Source organism: Pseudophryne corroboree, chromosome 11 (genome assembly GCF_028390025.1).
Source record: "Pseudophryne corroboree isolate aPseCor3 chromosome 11, aPseCor3.hap2, whole genome shotgun sequence".
NCBI lineage: Eukaryota > Metazoa > Chordata > Amphibia > Anura > Myobatrachidae > Pseudophryne > Pseudophryne corroboree.
Window position 1 is genome coordinate 134,373,871 of NC_086454.1, and position 23,760 is coordinate 134,397,630.

The following is a 23,760-nucleotide window of genomic DNA, read 5'->3' on the forward strand; positions in this document are numbered from 1 at the left end:
GACTGACTGAGTCACTGTGTGTATCGCTTTTTTCAGGCAGAGAACGGATATATTAAATAAACTGCACTGTGTGTCTGGTGGTCACTCACTATATAATATATTATGTACTCCTGGCTCCTGCTATAACCTATAACTGGCACTGCAGTAGTGCTCCCCAGTCTCCCCCACAATTATAAGCTGTGTGAGCTGAGCAGTCAGACAGATATATATAATATTATGTATAGATAATAGATGATGCAGCACACTGGCCTGAGCCTGAGCAGTGCACACAGATATGGTATGTGACTGACTGAGTCACTGTGTGTATCGCTTTTTTCAGGCAGAGAACGGATATATTAAATAAACTGCACTGTGTGTCTGGTGGTCACTCACTATATAATATATTATGTACTCCTGGCTCCTGCTATAACCTATAACTGGCACTGCAGTAGTGCTCCCCAGTCTCCCCCACAATTATAAGCTGTGTGAGCTGAGCAGTCAGACAGATATATATAATATTATATATAGATAATAGATGATGCAGCACACTGGCCTGAGCCTGAGCAGTGCACACAGATATGGTATGTGACTGAGTCACTGTGTGCTGTGTATCGCTTTTTTCAGGCAGAGAACGGATTATAAAGTAAACTGCACTGTCCTCACTAGTAAACTCTCTCCACTCAGTCTCTACACTTCTACAGTAACAGTACTCCTCCTAGTCAGCTCCAGTAAATCTCTCTCAGTCTCTTATAATCTAAATGGAGAGGACGCCAGCCACGTCCTCTCCCTATCAATCTCAATGCACGTGTGAAAATGGCGGCGACGCGCGGCTCCTTATATAGAATCCGAGTCTCGCGATAGAATCCGAGCACCTCAGGTAAACAATGGAGATGGATACTAGTATACAATTATGGACTGCCTGCCGACTGCAGACACAGAGGTAGCCACAGCCGTGAACTACCGTACTGTACTGTGTCTGCAGCTAATATAGACTGGTTGATAAAGAGAAGATGTCTATGTAACTATGTATGTATAAAGAAGACTGAAAAAAATCCACTGTTAGGTGGTATACAATTATGGACGGACTGCCTGCCGAGTGCAGACACAGAGGTAGCCACAGCCGTGAACTACCGTACTGTACTGTGTCTGCAGCTAATATAGACTGGTTGATAAAGAGAAGATGTCTATGTAACTATGTATGTATAAAGAAGAATGAAAAAAAACCACGGTTAGGTGGTATACAATTATGGACGGACTGCCTGCCGAGTGCAGACACAGAGGTAGCCACAGCCGTGAACTACCGTACTGTACTGTGTCTGCAGCTAATATAGACTGGTTGATAAAGAGAAGATGTCTATGTAACTATGTATGTATAAAGAAGAATGAAAAAAATCCACGGTTAGGTGGTATTACAATTATGGACGGACTGCCTGCCGAGTGCAGAGACACAGAGGTAGCCACAGCCGTGAACTACCGTACTGTGTCTGCTGCGACTGGATGATAAATGATATAAAAAATATATATATATCACTACTGCAGCCGGACAGGTATATATTATATATTATATAATGACGGACCTGCTGGACACTGTCTGTCAGCAGAATGAGTTTTATTTTTATAGAATAAAAAAAAAAAAAACACACAAGTGAAGTCACACGACGAGTGTTTAACTTTTTCAGGCAATCACAATATAAGTATACTACTAACTATACTGGTGGTCAGTGTGGTCAGGTCACTGGTCAGTCACACTGGCAGTGGCACTCCTGCAGCAAAAGTGTGCACTGTTTAATTTTAATATAATATGTACTCCTGGCTCCTGCTATAACCTATAACTGGCACTGCAGTAGTGCTCCCCAGTCTCCCCCACAATTATAAGCTGTGTGAGCTGAGCAGTCAGACAGATATATATAATATTATATATAGATAATAGATGATGCAGCACACTGGCCTGAGCCTGAGCAGTGCACACAGATATGGTATGTGACTGAGTCACTGTGTGCTGTGTATCGCTTTTTTCAGGCAGAGAACGGATTATAAAGTAAACTGCACTGTCCTCACTAGTAAACTCTCTCCACTCAGTCTCTACACTTCTACAGTAACAGTACTCCTCCTAGTCAGCTCCAGTAAATCTCTCTCAGTCTCTTATAATCTAAATGGAGAGGACGCCAGCCACGTCCTCTCCCTATCAATCTCAATGCACGTGTGAAAATGGCGGCGACGCGCGGCTCCTTATATAGAATCCGAGTCTCGCGATAGAATCCGAGCCTCGCGAGAATCCGACAGCGTCATGATGACGTTCGGGCGCGCTCGGGTTAACCGAGCAAGGCGGGAAGATCCGAGTCGCTCGGACCCGTGAAAAAAAACATGAAGTTCTGGCGGGTTCGGATTCAGAGAAACCGAACCCGCTCATCTCTAACTGACACTAGGGGTCAATTATGACCTCTAGCGCCAGTCAGCGACGCCGGCTACAGCGGGCGCCCACACAGCCCACGGCGCCTGCTGCAGCAGGGGAGAGTGGTCAGGAGTAGTGGCTCTTGCCACGGCGGCGCCGCCCTCGGGGTAGCAGCGCCCCGGGCAAGAAGCCTGCTTGCCCGTGGCAAAAGCAGCTACTGGAATCGGGGTTAGCCCAAATCTCACCATGTGTATGCACCTTTACACAGATTTAAATAAACATTTATTTTGTACAGAGAGTATAAAAAAACAAATACTGTTGGCACCACCAAAATACAATATTGTAGCAAGAGCATTTGCATGTATGGTTAGAAATAAAATGCATAATGCTTACTGTTTTGGTGGAGAAAGGAGGGGATTCTGTACTGTGAGGGGGTGTCAGCTGCTTCAACTTGAGGTGACCTATCTCCGGCTAGTTGACCTATGGATTGGAAGGCGTGCCGAAGTGCTATACCTTTGGGTGTATATACCCATATCATGTGGATTGTGATGTTCGTATATGTCATAAACATGGGATGTACCTCCAGCAACATCCCGCCCCCTCATTATCCCGACGGTTGGCATGACGACCAACAGGGACTATTGTCCACGAAAGCTCGCCAACAAGCCCGCAGCATGGTGAGCCCTTCCCTCCCATCCCCCCCCCCCCCCTCTCTCGAATCCGGGATGCCGGCATTGGTATGCTGACCTCCGGTCCCCTGACCTCCGCTTACACATACCCAACCCATAAACATGATGGTGAGGACATTGGTGTGTGGGTAAAATTAACTTAAGGTCCATACACACTGGCCGTTTTTGCCCAGGGTGTATGCACAGTGATGATCGCTGACATAGCTGGGCTGAAAGCGCTCAGTGCATACACACTGAGCGCTTTTCCCCCCTGCCCAGCGATGTCAGCGGGGGTGAGCGGCTTTCCATATCAGGATGCTATGGAAAGCCGCTCACCCCGCCGTTCATCTACTGGTAAGACCAGTAGATGAACGGCGGCCACCGGCGATGAAGCGGGAGCACGCATCAGCGCTCACCGCTCATCGCTTGTGCATACACACTGGGCGGCTTTGAGCTGAAAGCAGCTCAACACACCAAAAGTGACCTGCTCTCAGCTCAAAATCACCTAGTGTGACTGTGTATGGGCCTTTACTGTTTTGCCTCAGACACAGCACACATATTTCAATTAAGAATAGAAAACTGTAGAAAACACATTTTCTGTGTACTGTACAGAGCCTCTTAATAATTAAAAGGAAATTGCTGCTAGCTGTTCCTGGCAGAGGTCAGGAAAGATGTTCAACAGCAGAGAGCAGACTCTGAAAAACATCTTCCATGTACAGGAGACCAATAAATAATTAATAATAATTGACAGCATTTATCCAACTATTTAAGTGAAAATGCTAAATTACAACTAATTCTGTTCTGAGACAAATGCTATGGACATAGGACCTTATTCAGTAAGGATTGCAGTTTCTGCTAAAAAGCCGTTGCTGTGATCAAATAATTGCAGCCCAAAAATAAAGAAAAAACGCCCATTGCAGAAATTGCCAATATCACAATATGCGGGCTGATGGCAAAACCATACCCAATTACTGGAACATCTAAGACTTTTCCTATCTGCGTCAGGCAAGGTCGTCCACAATTTTTACGACACAAGAGGCTGGAAGAGGTCATCGCCGACGTCAGAGACCCTCCTTAAAAACGTCTGCATTTTTTCAGACACACCCAGAAAACTGCAGGTTTCCACCCAGAAACGCTGGGTTCCTGTCAGTCAAACAGCGTCTGCATTGCGATCACGATGTATACGCATTTTCTGCCACAATTATTACTCCCGCATGTGCAATGCGAACACTGCACATGCCACATTGAGATTCGCTAATTTTGCAATCCTGTAGTATGTTGTTATAGCTTCAAGTTTAATTTGAGGAAATATAAACAGTAAAGGGCAAGGATGCGTGAGCATATAATGATCAGTATGTGAAAAGCATCAAACTGACAAGACTGGTAGGATTGCGGAGAAGCCGGACATTGAAGCTGGAGGTGGGAACCCATACTCCTTTGCAAGCACATGGGCTAAATGACAGAAAATACAGAGTAAGAGACAGGGCAAACCTCTTTTACAGACAATGGGCCTAATTCAGAGTTGATCGCAGCGCAAATTTATTAGCAGTTGGGCAATACAGTACCATGGGGATCATTCCGAGTTGATCGCTAGCTGCCGATGTTCGCTGTGTAGCGATCATTTAAAAAACCGGCAAAACTGCGCATGCACCACAATGCGCACGTTCAGCGTACGGGTACAAAGAGCATCGTGGTTTTGCACAGGTTCTAGCGATGCTTTCAGTCGCACTGGCAGACGCAAGGAGATTGAGAAGAAGTGGGAGTTTCTGGGTGTCGACTGACTGTTTTCTGGGAGTGTTTGGAAAACGCAGCCGTGGCCAGGCATTTGCTGGGTGGGTATCTGACTTCATTACCGTGTCATTCATCGCAGCAATCATCGCACAGAATAAGTAACTACAGGGCTGGTCTCGTTTTGCACAAAATGTGTTTGCAGCCGCTCGGCTGCTCAGGCGTTCGCACACTTGCAAAGCGAAAATACACTCCCCTGTGGGCGGGGACTATGCGTTTGCATGGCTGCTAAAAGTAGCTAGCAAGCAATCAACTCGGAATGACCCCCCATGTGCACTGCAGGGGGGGCAGATATAACAAGTGCAGAGAGCGTTAGATTTGGGTGGGGTGTGTACAAACTGAAATCTAAATTGCAGTGCAAAAATAAAGCAGCCAGTATTTACCCTGCACAGAAACAAAATAACCCACCCAAATCTAACTCTCTCTGCACATATTACATCTGCACCACCTGCAGTGCACATGGTTTTGCCCAACTGCTAACAAATTTGCTGCTGTGATCAACTCAGAATTACCCCCAATGACCAGTGCTATCTTTGGGAAGATCAGGAAATGGATCCCTGCCTGCTTCTTCCATTGGTACACATCAATCAGCTGCTACTGTCTCCAACTGTGGTACTCCTTTAGCATGTTTTTATGGTAGACGCTCTTCTGTCTACCATTGCTGACAAATAACACTGCATGGCTGCTTTCACTTTGAGACCGTGTATGTTTTGGGCCAGACTGCCTGGAGCTTGTTCTGACATGTGGGCATCAGAACTAGCCAGTGGTGCAAGTAGAAAAAATGTCTTACAGGTATGCGCGCGCCCAAAAATGGGTGTGGGCAAATGCCATATGGGGCGTGGCCAATGAAAATGTGGGCGTGATCCACACATGGGGGAGGGGCATATACACATATGACCCCCACAGTGCCAGATACACGTTGCCCCACAGTGCCAGATACACGTTGCCACACATTGCCGGATACACGAATGCCCCACAGTGCCAGATACACGTTGCCCCACAGTACCAGATACACGTTGCCCCACAGTACCAGATACACGTTGCCCCACAGTGCCAGATACACGAATGCCCCACAGTGCCAGATACACGAATGCCCCACAGTGCCAGATACACGAATGCCCCACAGTGCCAGATACACGTTGCCCCACAGTGCCAGATACACGAATGCCCCACAGTGCCAGATATACATTGCCCCCCACAGTGCCAGATATACATTGCCCCCCACAGTGCCAGATATACATTGCCCCACCACAGTGCCAGGTATACATTGCTCACAACAGTGCCAGATATACATTGCCCGCCACAGTGCCAGGTATACATTGCCCCCCACAGTGCCAGGTATACATTGCCCCCCACAGTGCCAGATATACATTGCCCGCAACAGTGCCAGATATACATTGCCCCCCACAGTGCCAGGTATACATTGCCCCCCACAGTGCCAGGTATACATTGCCCCCTACAGTGCCAGATATACATTGCCCCCCACAGTGCCAGGTATACATTGCCCCCTACAGTGCCAGGTATACATTGCCCCCTACAGTGCCAGATATACATTGCCCCCCACAGTGTCAGGTATACATTGCCCCCCACAGTACCAGGTATTCGTGAAGCAGCAGCAGAATCCCCCCCCCCTCCCCTCCCCTTCCCCTTCCCCAGCTCACCGCTGCTGCTGACTTGTGTGAGGGGAGGAGAGCGCAGCCTGCGCCTCTCCTTCCCCTCAGTCTCCGGCGGGTTAGTTCAATATTCAGCGCCGATCCGTGAGCCAATCAAAGCTCCACGAGCTCTGATTGGCTCACTGGCGGCGCTGATTTGAAAGAAGACATTGAGGGGCAGGAGAGACGCAGGCTGCGCTCTCCTCCCCTCACATCAGCGGTAGCAAGTGACGGCCCGTCGGTGCGGGTACGGCGTACCCACGGCGAAATTCTTAAGGGTACGCCGTACCCACCCGTACCCGCATACTTGCACCGCTGGAACTAGCACCTGTCTCTGAAACTGTACTTTAATTTAGCTGGTCATACCAAGTCTTCTTTTGGGTCTGTGTTTCTTTGCAGCCAACAGGTAAAATCCGCCACTAAAAGTGATTAACAACCTATTGCTATGTTACACAAACTTTTGTAAAATCAGACTTTAGAATCCCCAAAAAGGGATTCAGGCATATCTGGCTTGCAGGCATGTGAGACTGTAGCACTTAAACCCACCCGTGCCCGGTGAAGCAGTACAGAGGAGGCATTTTAATGCAGACCAACTACAGTATTGGTAAGTATGAGTAATTGCGAGCACATGCAGACCAACAACAAAAAGCATATATGTGTGAGGAAGCCATTTTGTTTGCAGGTGATGAGTGGTACAGTAGGTGAAAATTCAATGATAATAATGATAGTTGCCAGCACTAAAACTGCTTGTGATTGGCTGATTGTGAATGCACCACTGATGCTGATGGGAGTTTTCTTCATAGTTCAGGCATATATTATGATTTGCTTGCAGAGACAAGCTGGCCCGGGGGGCAGGGGGCCATGTGCCCCCAAGGCCACACTACTGCCAAGGGTCACGGGCTGGCCGCCACCTTGACTACACAGCTCTGCTGAAGCCGCGGCCACACTGAGAAAATTATAACAAAGTATCTTTGGGATAATTTACACCAGGCCTAATTTTTTTTTATGAATTAAGATTTTAAACAAAAAAACCCTCCATTTAAGATGGCACCATTACTTATGGATTAGTGCTCTGGACTTGCCCCCCCAGGCTAAAAGTTGCCAGCTAGCCCCTGTTTGCTTGCACGTTTGACAGATGCTTCTGCGGTACAAGAGAGGGGGTTTTAATTTGTATGAATGAATAAAAGCGACTGCACATTTCACTAGCAAAACAAATAGTTAAAAATATTGGTTTAAGTGTATGTGATGTATCATACCTCCCAACTGTCCCGATTTCGGCGGGACAGTCCCGTTTTTCACGGTCTGTCCTGCTGTCCCACCCGCGGGTCGCAGTGTCCCGCGGGTGGGGGGGGGGCAGTTGGGAGATCCCCCCCTGTCACTCGCTGCTCTGAGCAGAGCAGCGGTGAATTAATGCGGTGCGCATGCGCACAGCGTCTATTCACGGCAGAGAGGAAGAGGGGGCATGACCAGCAGCTCTCACAGCGCTGTGCATGCCCCCATAATGACAAAAACGGGGGCGTGGCTTGCGAGCGTGGCACTTGCCGCGAGGCCACGCCCCTTTCCGGTAGATCACGCCCCCTAAAAATCGGGCACGCGCCTTCGGCGCGCACAAGTGTCCCTCCTCAGATGAGAAAAAAGTTGGGAGGTATGGATGTATGGCTGGCACAAACCAGGTGATAAGGATCTGTACGCTTCTCGGAATATGTACAGCTCAGCAGACAGTCATTAACACTCTACTTTCACATGCATTTTGTTGGAAGTACTAATTACAGTACCAGCCTGTCAAAATGACAGGACAACAGAACAGTAATGTCAGCGCCAGCGGCTGTGCGTGCCCGAACGGAGCAACACTTGGATTTCGCCATCTAGTGGACGCTGGTGCACAAAACACTTGAATTCATCCTATAGAGATAAGAAGCAGCGTTAACCTTTTATCATATAGGATAATCTGATATATTTTAGGTAAAGAAATATTTGCAACAATTGCACCAGCATTCTAAATTAAAGGAAAGTTTTATTGGGTTTATTGAATTCTTATATGTTCTTTTAAGCTTTCATAGGTAAATTATCTTGAAACATTTAGGTTACTTAGTGGTCACCATGCAACATTTATAGGAGTCTGTTGCAAAATAAGCTGTAACTTAAAATGACTACCATATAAAGATACTGCAAGCAGATCTCAGGTGCGCTGCATACAGTAGCGGATCTTGCTACGGGCACGCAGGATTTTTTTCCCGGGGCGCCGTCTTCCGGAGGGCGCCGCCACCGTGGCAAGATCCGCTACTGGTGCCCCCTGGTTCTCGGTAGATGCCCGATGCTGTGTGGTGCGCGATGAAGTAATCGCGCACCGCACTGCATTGTGGGAGTGGCACATAGACACTAGGGGTCGTAATTGACCTTTAGTGTCTATGTAGTGCTATGGGAGAGACGTCATGACGCTTCTCCCAAAGATCAGAGGAGCGCTGCCGCCGGCCGGAGACGTAGGGTAGCAGCAGTCGGGAAGCAGGAGCGGGGATTGTAAGTATTAATTAATTATTATTATTTCTCTTATGTCCTAGAGGATGCTGGGGACTCCAAAAAGACCATGGGGTATAGACGGGATGCAGGAGCTTGGGCACACTAAAAAGACTTAAACTGGGTGTGAACTGGCTCCTCCCTCTATGCCCCTCCTCCAGACCTCAGTTAGACTTTGTGCCCAGGACTGACTGGACACTCACAGGGGAGCTCTCCTGAGTTTCTCTGGAAAAGACTTTTGGTAGGTTTTTTATTTTCAGGGAGACCTGCTGGCTACAGGCTCCCTGCAGCGTGGGAGTGAGGGGAGAGAAGCAGACCTACTTCTTCTTAGTTTAAGGGCTCTGCTTCTCGGCTACTGGACACCATTAGCTCCAGAGGGTTCGATTACTTGGTGCGTCTAGCTGCTTGTTCCCGGAGCCACGCCGTCACCCCCCTCACAGAAGCCAGAAGACAGAAGTCGGGTGAGTATGAGAAGAACAGAAGACTTCAGTACGGCAGAAGACTTCAGTAACCAGGTACAGCGCAGCGGTAACACTGCGCTCCATGCTCCCACACACACACTTCCTCCAGCACTCACAGGGTGCAGGGCGCTGGGGGGGGCGCCCTGGGCAGCATGTTACTGAGGTTTGTAGGGCCGGCAGATGCTTGTTCGGTGCCTCGGCACCGTTTTCGGGACCCCCACCGGCATTTTCACGATTTTGAATTTGGCGGGCTAAAGCGCGCCAGGAGGGGGCGGAGCTTAGCCGCGCGGCTCACAGGCGCCATTTTCTCCTCACACGCGGCATGCAAGAGAAACTGGTCCGGGACCTCCACAAGCTCCATTGAAGTAACGGGGAGCTTATCAGGGGGGGGGGGGGGGGGGGGGGGCACAGTAGCTGGTGCAGTTTGGTATAGTTGAGGCAGCGCTAGTACATATATTCGTTGGGGGGATATATGGGCACTGGGGTGTGAGCTGGCATACTCCCTCTGTGTTTCTCTATCCAGGCTTCCTTGTGGGCCTGTCCCCTGGCTGAAGCATTGTATGTGTGTGTCGGTGGGTCGATACTAGGTGTCGACATGTCTGAGGCTGAATGTTATTCACCGGAGGAGGTTATTGGGGGGGCAGATGCGGGTCTGGAGTTGGCTCTGTCGGTGCAGCCGACACCTGATTTACTTGCACTGTTGAATACAATTAATTCTAATGTGGCTTCTTTATCAAAGAGATTAGATAAATCTGAATCACAGACACAGGTGTGGAAAAAATCCATGGAGGATGCTTTGTCGCAGGTACAGACCCCTTCGGGGTCGATAAAGCGGCCGTTTACTCAAGTAGTGGATACTGATACCGACACGGATTCGGAGTCCGATGTCGACTTCACTGAGGCTCCTTTACATCCAAGATTAGTTAAGAGTATTCAGTACATGATTGTGGCTATAAAAGATGTGTTACGCATTTCTGAGGAACCTGCCATACAGGAAACAAGGATTTGCTTGTTTGAAGATAAAAAAACCTGAGGTGCAGTTTCCCCCCATTCATGAGATGAATACTCTTTGTGAAAAGGCTTGGGAGTCGCCGGACAAGAGGTGGCAGATTCCCAAGAGGATTTACATGGCGTAACCTTTCCCCTCTATTGATATGGGAAAATGGGAGGCATCTCCTAATGTTGATAAAGCTTTATCTCGTTTGTCTAAGAAGGTGGCGCTTCCGTCTCCTGACACGGCAGCTCTCAAGGATCCGGCGGATCGCAAGCTGGAGACGTCTCTGAAGTCCATTTTCACTAATACGGGTGCATTGCTCAGACCTGCTGTGGCGTCGGTGTGGGTGAGTAGTGCTATTGCTAAATGGGCTGAGAATTTAGCTGCTGATATGGATACCCTTGATAAAGATACTGTTCTTTTGACTCTTAGTTATATCAAGGACGCTGCAGATTACCTGAAGAATGCGGCGAGGGATGTTGGTCTCTTGGGGTCAAGAGCCAATGCCATGTCTATTTCGGCCAGGAGGGCGCTGTGGATCCATCAATGGAATGCTGATGCCAATTCCAAGAGAGCTATGGAAGCGTTACCCTTCAAAGGTAATGTCCTGTTTGGGAAAGGCTTGGCGGACCTGGTTTCTACCGCGTCTGCGGGTAAGTCGTCTTTTCTTCCCTATGTTCCCACACAACACAAAAAGCCACCACATCAACAGATGCAGTCCTTTCGTCCAAATAAATACGGGCGAGGAAAAGGTTCGTCCTTTCTCGCTTCAAAAGGTAGAGGAAGGGGAAAGAAGTCGCCTGCAGTGTCAGGCGCCCAGGACCAGAAGTCCACCCCTGCCACTACCAAGTCCACCGCATGACGCTGGGGCTTCCCTGGGGGAGTCCGAATCGGTGGGGGGCCGTCTGCAGTGCTTCAGTCGGGTCTGGGTCCAGTCGGACTTGGATCCGTGGGTTCTAGACATTGTATCTCAGGGTTACAGGCTGGAGTTTCAGGAGACGCCCCCTCACCGGTTTTTCATGTCGGCCCTGCCAGTGTCTCTTCCGGACAGGGAGGTGGTGCTGGCAGCAATACAAAAGTTGTGTCATCAGAGGGTCATTGTTCCCGTTCCCCCGTCTCAACGGGGGGGTTCTACTCGATCCTTTTTGTGGTGCCGAAACCGGACGGTTCGGTCAGACCGATTCTGAACCTAAAGTTCCTAAATCCATACTTGAAAGTTTTCAAGTTCAAGATGGAATCTCTTCGAGCGGTGATTGCCAGTCTAGAAGGGTGGGACTTTATGGCGTCAGTCAACATAAAGGATGCCTACTTACACGTCCCGATATATCCTCCGCATCAAGCTTTCCTAAGGTTTGCGGTACAGGATTCTCATTACCAATTTCAGACGTTGCCGTTCGGGCTTTCCACGGGCCCGAGGATTTTCACCAAGGTCATGGCAGAAATGATGGTTCTCCTTCGCAGGCAAGGGGTTATGATTATCCCGTACTTGGACGATCTCCTGATAAAGGCGAGGTCCAAGGAACGCTTGCTGAGGAGTCTGAATTTGGTACTGTTGGTGCTGCGACAGCACGGTTGGGTGCTAAATTTGCCGAAATCTCAGTTGATTCCGGCCACTCGGCTGTCTTTTCTGGGCATGATTCTGGACACGGAGTTACGAAGAGTATTTCTTCCAGAAGAAAAAGCTCTAGAACTGCAGTCTATGGTCAGGGAACTTCTGCGGCTGAAGAGTGTGTCCATCCATCACTGTACTCGGGTTCTGGGAAAACTGGTTGCGGCGTACGAAGCCATTCCGTTTGGCAGGTTTCATGCCCGGGTGTTTCAGTGGGATTTGCTGAGCAAATGGTCCGGGTCTCACCTGCACATTCACAGGAAGATCAGTTTATCTCCCAGAGCCAGAATTTCTCTTCTGTGGTGGCTACAAAGTTCTCACCTCCTAGAAGGACGCCGTTTCGGTATCCTGGACTGGGTGCTTCTGACAACAGATGCAAGTCTCCGGGGCTGGGGTGCTGTCACCCAAGGAAGAAACTTCCAGGGGAGATGGTCGCTCCAGGAAGCGTCTCTCCACATAAATGTTCTCGAGTTGAAAGCCATTTACAACGGCCTGCTACAAGCAAGAAGCCTTCTTCAGGGTCGATCTGTCCTGGTACAGTCAGACAACATCACAACGGTGGCACATATAAACCGTCAAGGCGGAACAAGGAGCAGGGCGGCTATGGCGGAGGCCACAAGAATCCGTCGCTGGGCAGAACAACACGTGAGCGCCCTGTCAGCAGTCTTCCTACCGGGAGTGGACAACTGGGAAGCAGATTTCCTCAGCAGACACGATCTCCATCCGGGAGAGTGGGCTCTTCACTAAGAAATTTTTGCGGAAGTGACGAAGCGTTGGGGAATTCCGTTGATCGACATGATGGCGTCTCGTCTCAACAAGAAGCTCCCGAGGTATTGTTCCCGGTCAAGAGACCCTTAAGCCAGCGCGGTGGATGCCCTGGTGTCTCCGTGGGTGTTCAAGTTGGTGTATGTGTTCCCTCCACTTCCTCTCATTCCAAAGGTACTGGGGATCATTCGTCGAGCAAGGGTTCAGGCGATTCTCGTCGTTCCAGATTGGCCAAGAAGGGCCTGGTATCCGGATCTTCAGGAATTACTTGTGGAAGATCCTTGGCCGCTTCCTCTAAGAGAGGACCTGTTGTTGCAGGGTCCGTGCGTGTTTCCAGACTTACCGCAGCTGCGTTTGACGGCATGGAAGTTGAGCACCAGATTTTAGCTCGTAAGGGTATTCCTGGGGAGGTCATTCCTACTCTCATTAAGGCTAGGAAGTAGGTTACGGCAAAACATTTTCACCGTATTTGGAAGAAGTACGTTTCCTGGTGTGAGACTAAAATGGCTCCTGCGGAAGATTTTCATTTGGGTCGTTTTCTCCATTTTTGCAGGCAGGTGTAGATGCAGGCCTGAAATTGGTCTCCATCAAAGTACAGATTTCGGCATTGTCTATTTTCTTTCAAAAGGAATTAGCTGTCCTCCCTGAGGTTCAGACGTTTGTGAAAGGAGTATTGCATATCAATCCTCTGTTTGTGCCTCCTGTGGCTCCATGGGATCTTGACGTGGTCTTACAGTTTCTCATGTCTCCCTGGTTTGAACCTTTGCGTAAGGTTGAGTTGAAGTTTCTCACCTGGAAGGTAGTAATGTTGTTGGCGCTGGCGTCTGCCAGGCGGGTGTCTGAGTTGGCGGCCTTATCTCATAAGAGCCCGTACTTGATTTTTCATTCAGATAGGGCAGAATTGAGGACTCGTCAACAATTTTTACCGAAGGTGGTGTCTTCGTTTCGCATTAACCAACCTATTGTGGTGCCGGTGGCTACGGATGCTGTGGCAGTTCCAAAGTCTCTGGATGTGGTGAGAGCTTTGAAGATCTACGTCGCCAGAACGGCTCTTGCCAGGAAAACTGAGGCGCTGTTTGTCCTGTATGCTTCTAACAAGATTGGTCATCCTGCTTCAAAACAGACTATTGCACGCTGGATTTGTAGTACAATTCAGCAGGCTCATTCTTCGGCCGGGCTACCCGTGCCGAAGTCGGTAAAAGCCCATTCCACCAGGAAAGTGGGCTCGTCTTGGGCGGCTGCCCGAGGTGTCTCGGCTTTATAGCTTTGCCGAGCGGCCACCTGGTCAGGTTCTAACACTTTTGCTAAGTTCTATAAGTTTGATACCCTGACTGATGAGGACCTTGCGTTTGCTCATTCGGTGCTGCAGAGTCGTCCGCACTCTCCCGCCCGGTCTGGAGCTTTGGTATAAACCCCATGGTCCTTTTGGAGTCCCCAGCATCCTCTAGGACGTAAGAGAAAATAGGATTTTGGTACTTACCGGTAAATCCTTTTCTCCTAGTCCATAGAGGATGCTGGGCGCCCATCCCAGTGCGGACTGTTACTTGCAGTGTATTCTTGTAGGTTAACTTGGTTTATACACGGGTTGTGTATTTTTGGTTTTCAGCTTGTTGCTGTTATTTCATACTGTTATCTGGTTTACTGTTACTCCGGTTGTACGGTATGTTTGTGGTGTGGGCTGGTATGTTTGTAGCCCTTAGTTTACACAAGAAAAATCCTTTCCTCAAAATGTCCGTCTCTCCTAGGCACAGTTCCTATAACTGAGGTCTGGAGGAGGGGCATAGAGGGAGGAGCCAGTTTACACCCAGTTGAAGTCTTTTCAGTGTGCCCAAGCTCCTGCGGATCCCGTCTATACCCCATGGTCCTTTTGGAGTCCCCAGCATCCTCTACGGACTAGGAGAAAAGGATTTACCGGTAAGTACCAAAATCCTATTTTTTTTTAAGCGGCACAACTAGGGGGCACAACTCTACAGGAGGCACAGTACTGGGGGCACGGCGTAACTAGGGGCACAACTGTACAGGGGGCACAGTACTGGGGGCACGGCGCAACTAGGGGCACAACTGTACAGGGGGCACAGTACTGGGGGCACGGTGCAACTAGGGGGCACAACTCTACTGGGGGCACAACCCTACAGGGGACATAACTGACCACGCCCCTTCTTCGTGAAGCCACAACCCTATTTTTTCGCCCGGGGCGCACAAAGTCTAGATCCGGCCCTGGCTGCATACACTCTTGCTTCCAGGAGGTTAAACTGCTCTCATCCACACTATGTACTATACAAAGACTATACTGTGTTGCTAATTCTCCCTCACAAAACTCTTAGAATAGGGGTACTGTGTTCACAAATGCAGTGCCTGCCATAGAGAAAATACTTGCACAGCCAGTTAGTTTGTGGATGGTAAGGGCTAGAACAGAACTGCCTCACTCCACATTCTGCCAAGAGGCACTTGAACAGTTCATTTAATAACCAATTTTCCTGATTGCTTAGGATCTCACGGGGAAACTTACTTTACCAAATACCGCTAAAAAGACAATGCTATCTTTTCCACATCCTCAGGATATCGGGTGGCCTAATCCACCAAGGTAAGGATTTATCTCCTCTTTGATCTACTGGGAACATACAATGACTGTATGAGGGTGGGGCACTATCAACAATATAGCACAAACATAGGGGCTATTCCAATCATTAGTAAAAAATAAAATAAAAAAAGTCCAGGAGCAGCACATAACCTAGAATAGAGAATAATGCATCTTAAAATGTCTGATTTAATACATAGTAAGAAAGTGCTTTCCATATGATCCTGTTTACGCAATATTATTTATTTATTTATTACCAGTTATTTCTATAGTGCACACATATTCTGCAGCGCTTTACAGAGAATAATTGTCTATTCACATCAGTCCCTATGTAAAATATAGGAGTTTGAGTTAAGCTTGGTATAGTACAGTAGTTTTAAAAAATCATGTATTGAGCATATCCAAATAGATAGTGTCAACTGGAAAGACTGGAAAAAAGAGAGGAAAGCAGGAGAGCACTTAACACAGTTAGTAATATTATAGAAGGAAGAACATAAGAGAGGTCTGCAGATCAGCAGGAGCCATGGGAACGATCAGCAAAAGTATAAGAGATACTAAGGGTCCAGTTCAGAGGTGGCGCAATGCCAATGTTTGCATAGAAGAGCGATATTTTCCTAATGTGCAAAAACGCCAGTAAACCCCATATGGCGCATGCATTCCCCGAGTGTGCACAGAGACCGCTGTTGCCCATGGTGTCGCTTACAGTGGAGCAAAACAGTGGGTGTGCCTGGGCAGTGACTGACCTGAAGCGTTTGCGGAAAAAGGCCTTCGCACGGGAATCTTATGGGAGTTTAATGGGCATGTCAGTGAACGTGGCTGCATTCCCAAATGCAGACTCACAGCCACAGAGGCCATGTTTAGTGGAATTTGAGATGAAAACACTGAGTAAGTCACTGGCTATCACAAGTGTTGATGGTGTTCGCGATGGTGCGCAGATGGCAGAGTGTTCAGAACCACCGACACAATCACACCATCCACAGACACTGAAAGTGGCATCTCAGGGCTTGTACTCTCTGTCACACACTGGTGCACAAGGGGAAAGCAGAAAATAGTAGTCACATATTATCATAGCCGCAATTCTGTAAAAAAAATGCAATACTGTACAGTAGCGAATATATTTTACCCCTTGTGATAAAATATCATATGTGCCTTACATCAGAAGCGGGATGGACCAATGTGTCATCTGTAGAGTTGTATCCCATCTGGTTAATAATCAACAAGGAATTGGGCAGGACAAAGGAAATCTGTGCTAAATGCAAATGAGATGCACAAAATGCACCTACAGTAGTTTTGCACTGAAACACAGAAATGGAATCTGATTATGTAAAACAATGTTACCTAAATGAGATTAAAGGGTGAAGAGGGGACATGTATAGGGCTTACCCTCCTCTGTGGCCTTTTATTTCCTCCAGAAGCCCTGATGTCTCTGCTGACTGCCACATCTTAGTTTCCTGAAGATCATACCTTATCACAATACCTTCCAGCTGCAAATCAGCAGTACAGTACATTTCTAGATACAGATCCACTAACTTCAATCACATGGAAAGGACATATATAATAAATATAGCACTTTTGTCCTTGCAGTCATCATATTTGTCACATTTCTGTGTCAACCCAGACAATCCTGTCTAATATGAGGGAACAGGGGATTAGGTAAAAACCAGAACGGTCCGGACCCCGGAACACCAGACCGGCTCCCTGTAGCAAACTGCGCCATTCTGGAGCTTGTAGTACTTGTTTCCGTCCATCCCCTTCCGAGGGGTGTTCTGTCCAGGGCCTGTGACAGCTGTCATCAGGGAGGTGAGGACGAGGAGATTAGAGGCTCATCGTATGGCCCAGACCGTTTTGGTTATTACACCATCTCCGAACCATATGGGGAGGTATAATCGGTCCCTCCCCATCTCCCCGGAGACACCTGTCACAGACACGCCCTGGATGGGACACGGCACTACAAGCTCAAGAATGGCAAGGTTTGATGCAGGAAACTGGTCCGGTCTGTTCCGTTTTTTATCCAACCCTGGGAACAGTAACATGTAAAGTGTCGAGTCTTGTGTTCGTGTGACAAGGGCACATAAAGATGGGAGTTCAATTTCTCAACATCATTGTGATGTTCCATACCAGGATATCACACTGCACCTGACAACATCACAAGTTTCCCCTCACATTTAAATATGCGATGTCGGCAAGTTCCCATTGTGTGCACAGCTGGGCATTGCAGCAATGTCTGGTGGAATTTTCCACTGGCCTTAATCCCCCCCCCCCCCCCATCTTCACCCAGAGTTCAAAGGTCAGTGTCCAATTAAAGGATTAAAGAATATGTGTATCCATCACCCACCTGCCCAGGATTTCCAGAAGCTCTGCTACACCATTAAACCGTTCTGTCTCATAGATAAATCTATAATAAAAGCAAAATAAGAGAAACAAAAAAAACAAAATCACAATTAGTAATATTACCCTTGTAACTTGTACAATCATTTGCATCTTATCACTTGCTACCAATATAGGCCCTACACATTGGCCGATCCGCCGCCGAGCTGTCCGACAGCGGATACTGCCGACGGGCGACCCGGCAGCGGGGGGCAGTGACGGGGGGAGTGAAGTTTCTTCACTCCCCCCGTCACGCGGCTCCATTGAAGTGCAGGCAAATATGGACGAGATCGTCCATATTGGCCTGCATGCACAGCCGATGGGGGACCAGCGATGAACGAGCGCGGGGCCGCACATCGTTCATCGCTGGAGCCTCCACACTGAAAGATATGAACGAGTTCTCATTCATTTATGAACGAGATCGTTCATATCTTTAACACAAATCGGCATGTGTGTAGGGCCCATAGATCTGTACTGTTTGTTTACAATGAAACTTTTAGGACATTACCAGGAGGGTCATAGTCGTTAGAGATACTCAATTTAGTTTTACTCAAACATGTTTGTCACGTCATCTGCAAAGTAAAAAATTCATTCATAGATCTTGTACTTTAAATAAACTACAAAATGTACAGTATTAAATTCTATCAAAGTGAAAGGTTTAACCATGTTCACGCTTGTTTGAGCTGGTTAATGGCTGTATTGTAGCATGGGGGTCATTCCGAGTTGTTCGCTCGGTAAAAATCTTCGCATCGCAGCGATTTTCCGCTTAATGCGCATGCGCAATGTCCGCACTGCGACTGCGCCAAGTAAATTTGCTATGCAGTTAGGAATTTTACTCACGGCTTTTTCATCGTTCTGGCGATCGTAATGTGATTGACAGGAAATGGGTGTTACTGGGCGGAAACAGTCCGTTTTATGGGCGTGTGGGAAAAAACGCTACCGTTTCCGGAAAAAACGCAGGAGTGGCCGGAGAAATGGGGGAGTGTCTGGGCGAACGCTGGGTGTGTTTGTGACGTCAAACCAGGAACGACAAGCACTGAAATGATCGCAGATGCCGAGTAAGTCTGGAGTTACTCAGAAACTGCTACGAGGTGTGTAATCGCAATATTGCGAATACATCGTTCGCAATTTTAAGATGCTAAGATTCACTCCCAGTAGGCGGCGGCTTAGCATGAGCAAATCTGCTAAAATCCGCTTGCGAGCGAACAACTCGGAATGACCCCCCATATTTGTAATGGTTTTCCATGTGAGAAGAAACCAGAGAAAAGTAATGCTCACCATTTAAATAATGAAATGTAACAAAACTATAAAATGTATCCATTTAAGCTTAAGCAAATGTTACATAAAAATATATTAATATAATCTATAACTGTGAGTTGCAAACTTGACCTTTGAAACATGGAAGGGAACAGTGAACCCACTGTCCAAGGCAATTAAACAAGATAAATTTGTTCCAATTTAAAATTGACACCCTCTAAACCATCTTGCAAAACTGTCGCAACAATGAAAAAATTAATCAATTATGTTTTTAAAATTTTTCAGATTACTTTGATGGACACAGGCCCGAGCACACCCTGTGATCAGAGGAGAAAGACCAGCAGAGAAATGCATGAGCTTCTCATGTGCATGTATTCACTGTTGCTGATATGCTAAATAAATTGCATCTTTGGTTACAGATTGAAATCTATTCATCCATATTTATGTTTTATTTTATCTTCAGAATGTGTGTTTGTGTCAAGATGTTAGCTATTTAAATTGTACTACAGTATGTGTGTATATAAATGTGGCATTCAGTTTTCACCATGAAAGAGAGCCTAGAAAAACTGTAATTAAATCTGTTCGATGAAAAGGTTTCAGCAAGGGAAATTTCTAATTGTCAGTAAAAGTCAATCACTAAAACCTTGGCAATTTGTGAAGTATGAGAGATGTCAAAAATAAAATCTTCCTCTCGAACCCCACCAGCCCTTTACTATGGTGGTCATTCCGAGTTGTTCGCTCATTGCCGATTTTCACTATGCTGCGATTTGTTGCTAAATGCGCATGCGCATGGTACGCAGAGCGCATGCGCTAAGTTATTTTACGCAAAACTTAGTAGATTTGCTGTTGTTCGTGTGGCGCTTTTCAGTCGCACTGCTGATCGGTGAATGATTGACAGGAAAGGGGCGTTTCTGGGTGGTAACTGAGCGTTTTCCGGGAGTGTGCTAAAAAACGCAGGCGTGTCAGGGAAAAACGCGGGAGTGTCTGGAGAAACAGGGGAGTGGCTGGCCGAACGCAGGGCGTGTTTGTGACGTCAAACCAGGAACTAAACGGACTGAGCTGTTCGCAATCTAGGAGTAGGTCTGGAGCTACTCAGAAACTGCAAGAAAATATTTAGTAGCAGTTCTGCTAATCTTTCTTTCGCTATTCTGCTAAGCTAAGATACACTCCAAGAGGGCGGCGGCCTAGCGTGTGCAATGCTGCTAAAAGCAGCTAGCGAGCGAACAACTCGGAATGAGGGCCTATGACTTTTGCTGATGCCTTGTTTGAGAAAGATTAAGGTGAAACGTACATCCTAACGTGGGATCCCTGGATGACTCTAAGAGGAAAATGGGTGACAAGTCCTATCTATACACACAACCCACTCAGGTACTGTTCTTCCTACAAGCTCTCTCACAGTGTGGGACCTGACTGGAATTGCACTGCCATGTCTCTGATATCAGTGCACTTACAGCAGAAATCACACTAAAGCAGAAGCCCCTTTTGTCTTCCCTCTGAAGTTCTCACCCTGTCACTCGTTCACTTCACTGCAATGCACATGGCAGGAGAGCAGAAACGGCAGAAAGGCACCGGAACTACTCTCTCCACTTTATCTTTAGCACACCATTAACATATTTACAAGTGGGGAAATGTAAATGTATTGATACGGAGAGACACCAACAGGGTATGCCATATTAGAGAAAACTAAATCTATCTCACTGTTATGTGCTTGACATTTGCTGATAAACTGATACCGAGGGATATTTTTGGGATAAGTCCTGTAATACACGAGTACAGGACCTTTTTGACAACTGAATCTGAGATAATATTTCAGAGAGGACAATATTTTCTGTTAAATATCACAATATGATGTTTTGACATATTATCTTGGAGGAGAATTTCAGCATCTGATATCTGCTAATTGAGACTACAGATAAACCCAAAAATAAGAATTTACTCACCGGTAATTCTATTTCTCATAGTCCGTAGTGGATGCTGGGGACTCCGTAAGGACCATGGGGATTAGCGGCTCCGCAGGAGACTGGGCACAACTATAAAGAAAGCTTTTAGACTACTGGTGTGCACTGGCTCCTCCCACTAAGACCCTCCTCCAGACCTCAGTTAGGATACTGTGCCCGGAAGAGCTGACACAAGTAGGAAGGATTTTGAATCCCGGGTAAGACTCATACCAGCCACACCAATCACACCGTATAACTCGTGATACAATACCCAGTTAACAGCATGATAACAACTGAGCCTCTCAACAGATAGCTCAACAATAACCCTTTAGTTAAGCAATAACTATATACAAGTATTGCAGACAATCCGCACTTGGGATGGGCGCCCAGCATCCACTACGGACTATGAGAAATAGAATTACCGGTGAGTAAATTCTTATTTTCTCTAACGTTCTAAGTGGATGCTGGGGACTCCGTAAGGACCATGGGGATTATACCAAAGCTCCCAAACGGGCGGGAGAGTGCGGATGACTCTGCAGCACCGAATGAGAGAACTCAAGGTCCTCCTCAGCCAGGGTATCAAATTTGTAGAATTTTGCAAACGTGTTTGCCCCTGACCAAGTAGCAGCTCGGCAAAGTTGAAGAGCCGAGACCCCTCGGGCAGCCGCCCAAGAAGAGCCCACTTTCCTCGTGGAATGGGCTTTTACTGATTTAGGATGCGGCAGTCCAGCCGCAGAATGTGCAAGCTGAATCGTACTACAGATCCAGCGAGCAATAGTCTGCTTAGAAGCAGGTGCACCCAACTTGTTGGGCGCATATAGGATAAAAAGCGAGTCAGTCTTCCTGACTCCAGCTGTCCTGGAAACATAAATTTTTAGGGCCCTGACTACATCCAACAACTTGGAAGCCTCCAAGTCATTCGTAGCCGCAGGCACCACGATAGGTTGGTTCAGATGAAAAGCTGATACCACTTTGGGGAGAAACTGGGGACGAGTCCTCAATTCTGCCCTATCCATATGGAAAATCAGATAAGGGCTTTTACATGACAAAGCCGCCAATTCTGAAACACGCCTGGCTGAAGCCAAGGCCAACAACATTACCACTTTCCACGTGAGATATTTTAAATCCACGGTTTTCAGTGGCTCAAACCAATGTGATTTTAGGAAATCCAACACCACGTTGAGATCCCAAGGTGCCACTGGAGGCACAAAAGGGGGCTGAATATGCAGCACTCCCTTAACAAAAGTCTGAACTTCAGGTAGTGAAGCCAAATCTCTCTGGAAGAAAATCGATAGAGCCGAAATCTGGACCTTAATGGAACCCAATTTAAGGCCCATAGTCACCCCTGACTGTAGGAAGTGCAGGAACCGGCCCAGCTGAAATTCTTCCATTGGGGCCTTCCTGGCCTCACACCACGCAACATATTTTCGCCATATTCTGTGATAATGGTTTGCGGTTACTTCTTTCCTAGCTTTTATCAGCGTAGGAATGACTTCCTCCGGAATGCCCTTTTCCTTCAGGATCCGGTGTTCAACCGCCATGCCGTCAAACGCAGCCGCGGTAAGTCTTGGAACAGACAGGGCCCCTGCTGCAGCAGGTCCTGTCTGAGCGGTAGAGGCCATGGGTCCTCTGACATCATTTCTTGAAGTTCCGGATACCACGCTCTTCTTGGCCAATCCGGAACAATGAGTATAGTTCTTACTCCTCTTCTCCTTATTATCCTCAGTACCTTTGGTATGAGAGGAAGAGGAGGGAACACATAAACCGATCGGTACACCCACGGTGTTACCAGAGCGTCCACAGCTATCGCCTGCGGGTCTCTTGACCTGGCGCAATATTTTTCTAGCTTTTTGTTGAGGCAGGACGCCATCATGTCCACCTGTGGTTTTTCCCACTGGTTTACAATCATTTGAAAGACTTCTGGATGAAGTCCCCACTCTCCCGGGTGGAGGTCGTGCCTGCTGAGGAAGTCTGCTTCCCAGTTGTCCACTCCCGGAATGAACACTGCTGACAGTGCTAACACGTGATTTTCCGCCCATCGGAGAATCCTTGTGGCTTCTGCCATTGCCGTCCTGCTTCTTGTGCCGCCCTGTCGATTTACATGGGCGACTGCCGTGATGTTGTCTGACTGGATCAGTACCGGCTGGTTTTGAAGCAGGGGTTTTGCCTGACTTAGGGCATTGTAAATGGCCCTTAGTTCCAGAATATTTATGTGCAGGGAAGTCTCCTGACTTGACCATAGTCCTTGGAAGTTTCTTCCCTGTGTGACTGCTCCCCAGCCTAGAAGGCTGGCATCCGTTGTCACCAGGACCCAGTCCTGTATGCCGAATCTGCGGCCCTCTTGAAGATGAGCACTCTGCAGCCACCACAGCAGAGACACCCTTGTCCTTGGAGACAGGGTTATCAGATGATGCATCTGAAGATGCGATCCGGACCACTTGTCCAACAGGTCCCACTGAAAGGTTCTTGCATGAAACCTGCCGAATGGAATCGCTTCGTAGGAACCTACCATTTTTCCCAGGATCCGCGTGCAGTGATGCACCAACACCTGTTTTGGTATTAGGAGGCCTCTGACTAGAGATGACAGCTCCTTGGCCTTCTCCTCCGGGAGAAACACTTTTCTCTGTTCTGTGTCCAGAACCATCCCTAGGAACAGCAGGCGTGTCGTAGGGACCAGCTGTGACTTTGGAATGTTTAGAATCCAGCCGTGCTGTTGTAGCACTTCCCGAGATAGTGCTACCCCTACCAACAACTGCTCTCTGGACCTCGCCTTTATCAGGAGATCGTCCCAGTACGGGA

General features: G+C 47.8%; 1 protein-coding gene across 3 annotated transcripts in view; it reads right to left on the bottom strand.

Annotated features, from left to right (window-relative positions):
* The window catches only part of PPP2R5B (protein phosphatase 2 regulatory subunit B'beta), a 134,102-nt gene that overhangs the window by 37,983 nt on the left and 72,359 nt on the right, over nucleotides 1-23,760 (bottom strand). For all 3 annotated transcript variants that reach the window (XM_063944833.1, XM_063944831.1, XM_063944832.1), the window contains exon 7: nucleotides 17,736-17,795. In XM_063944833.1, coding sequence (XP_063800903.1) covers nucleotides 17,736-17,795 — 60 coding nt within the window. The remainder of the gene's footprint in view (nucleotides 1-17,735; nucleotides 17,796-23,760) is intronic.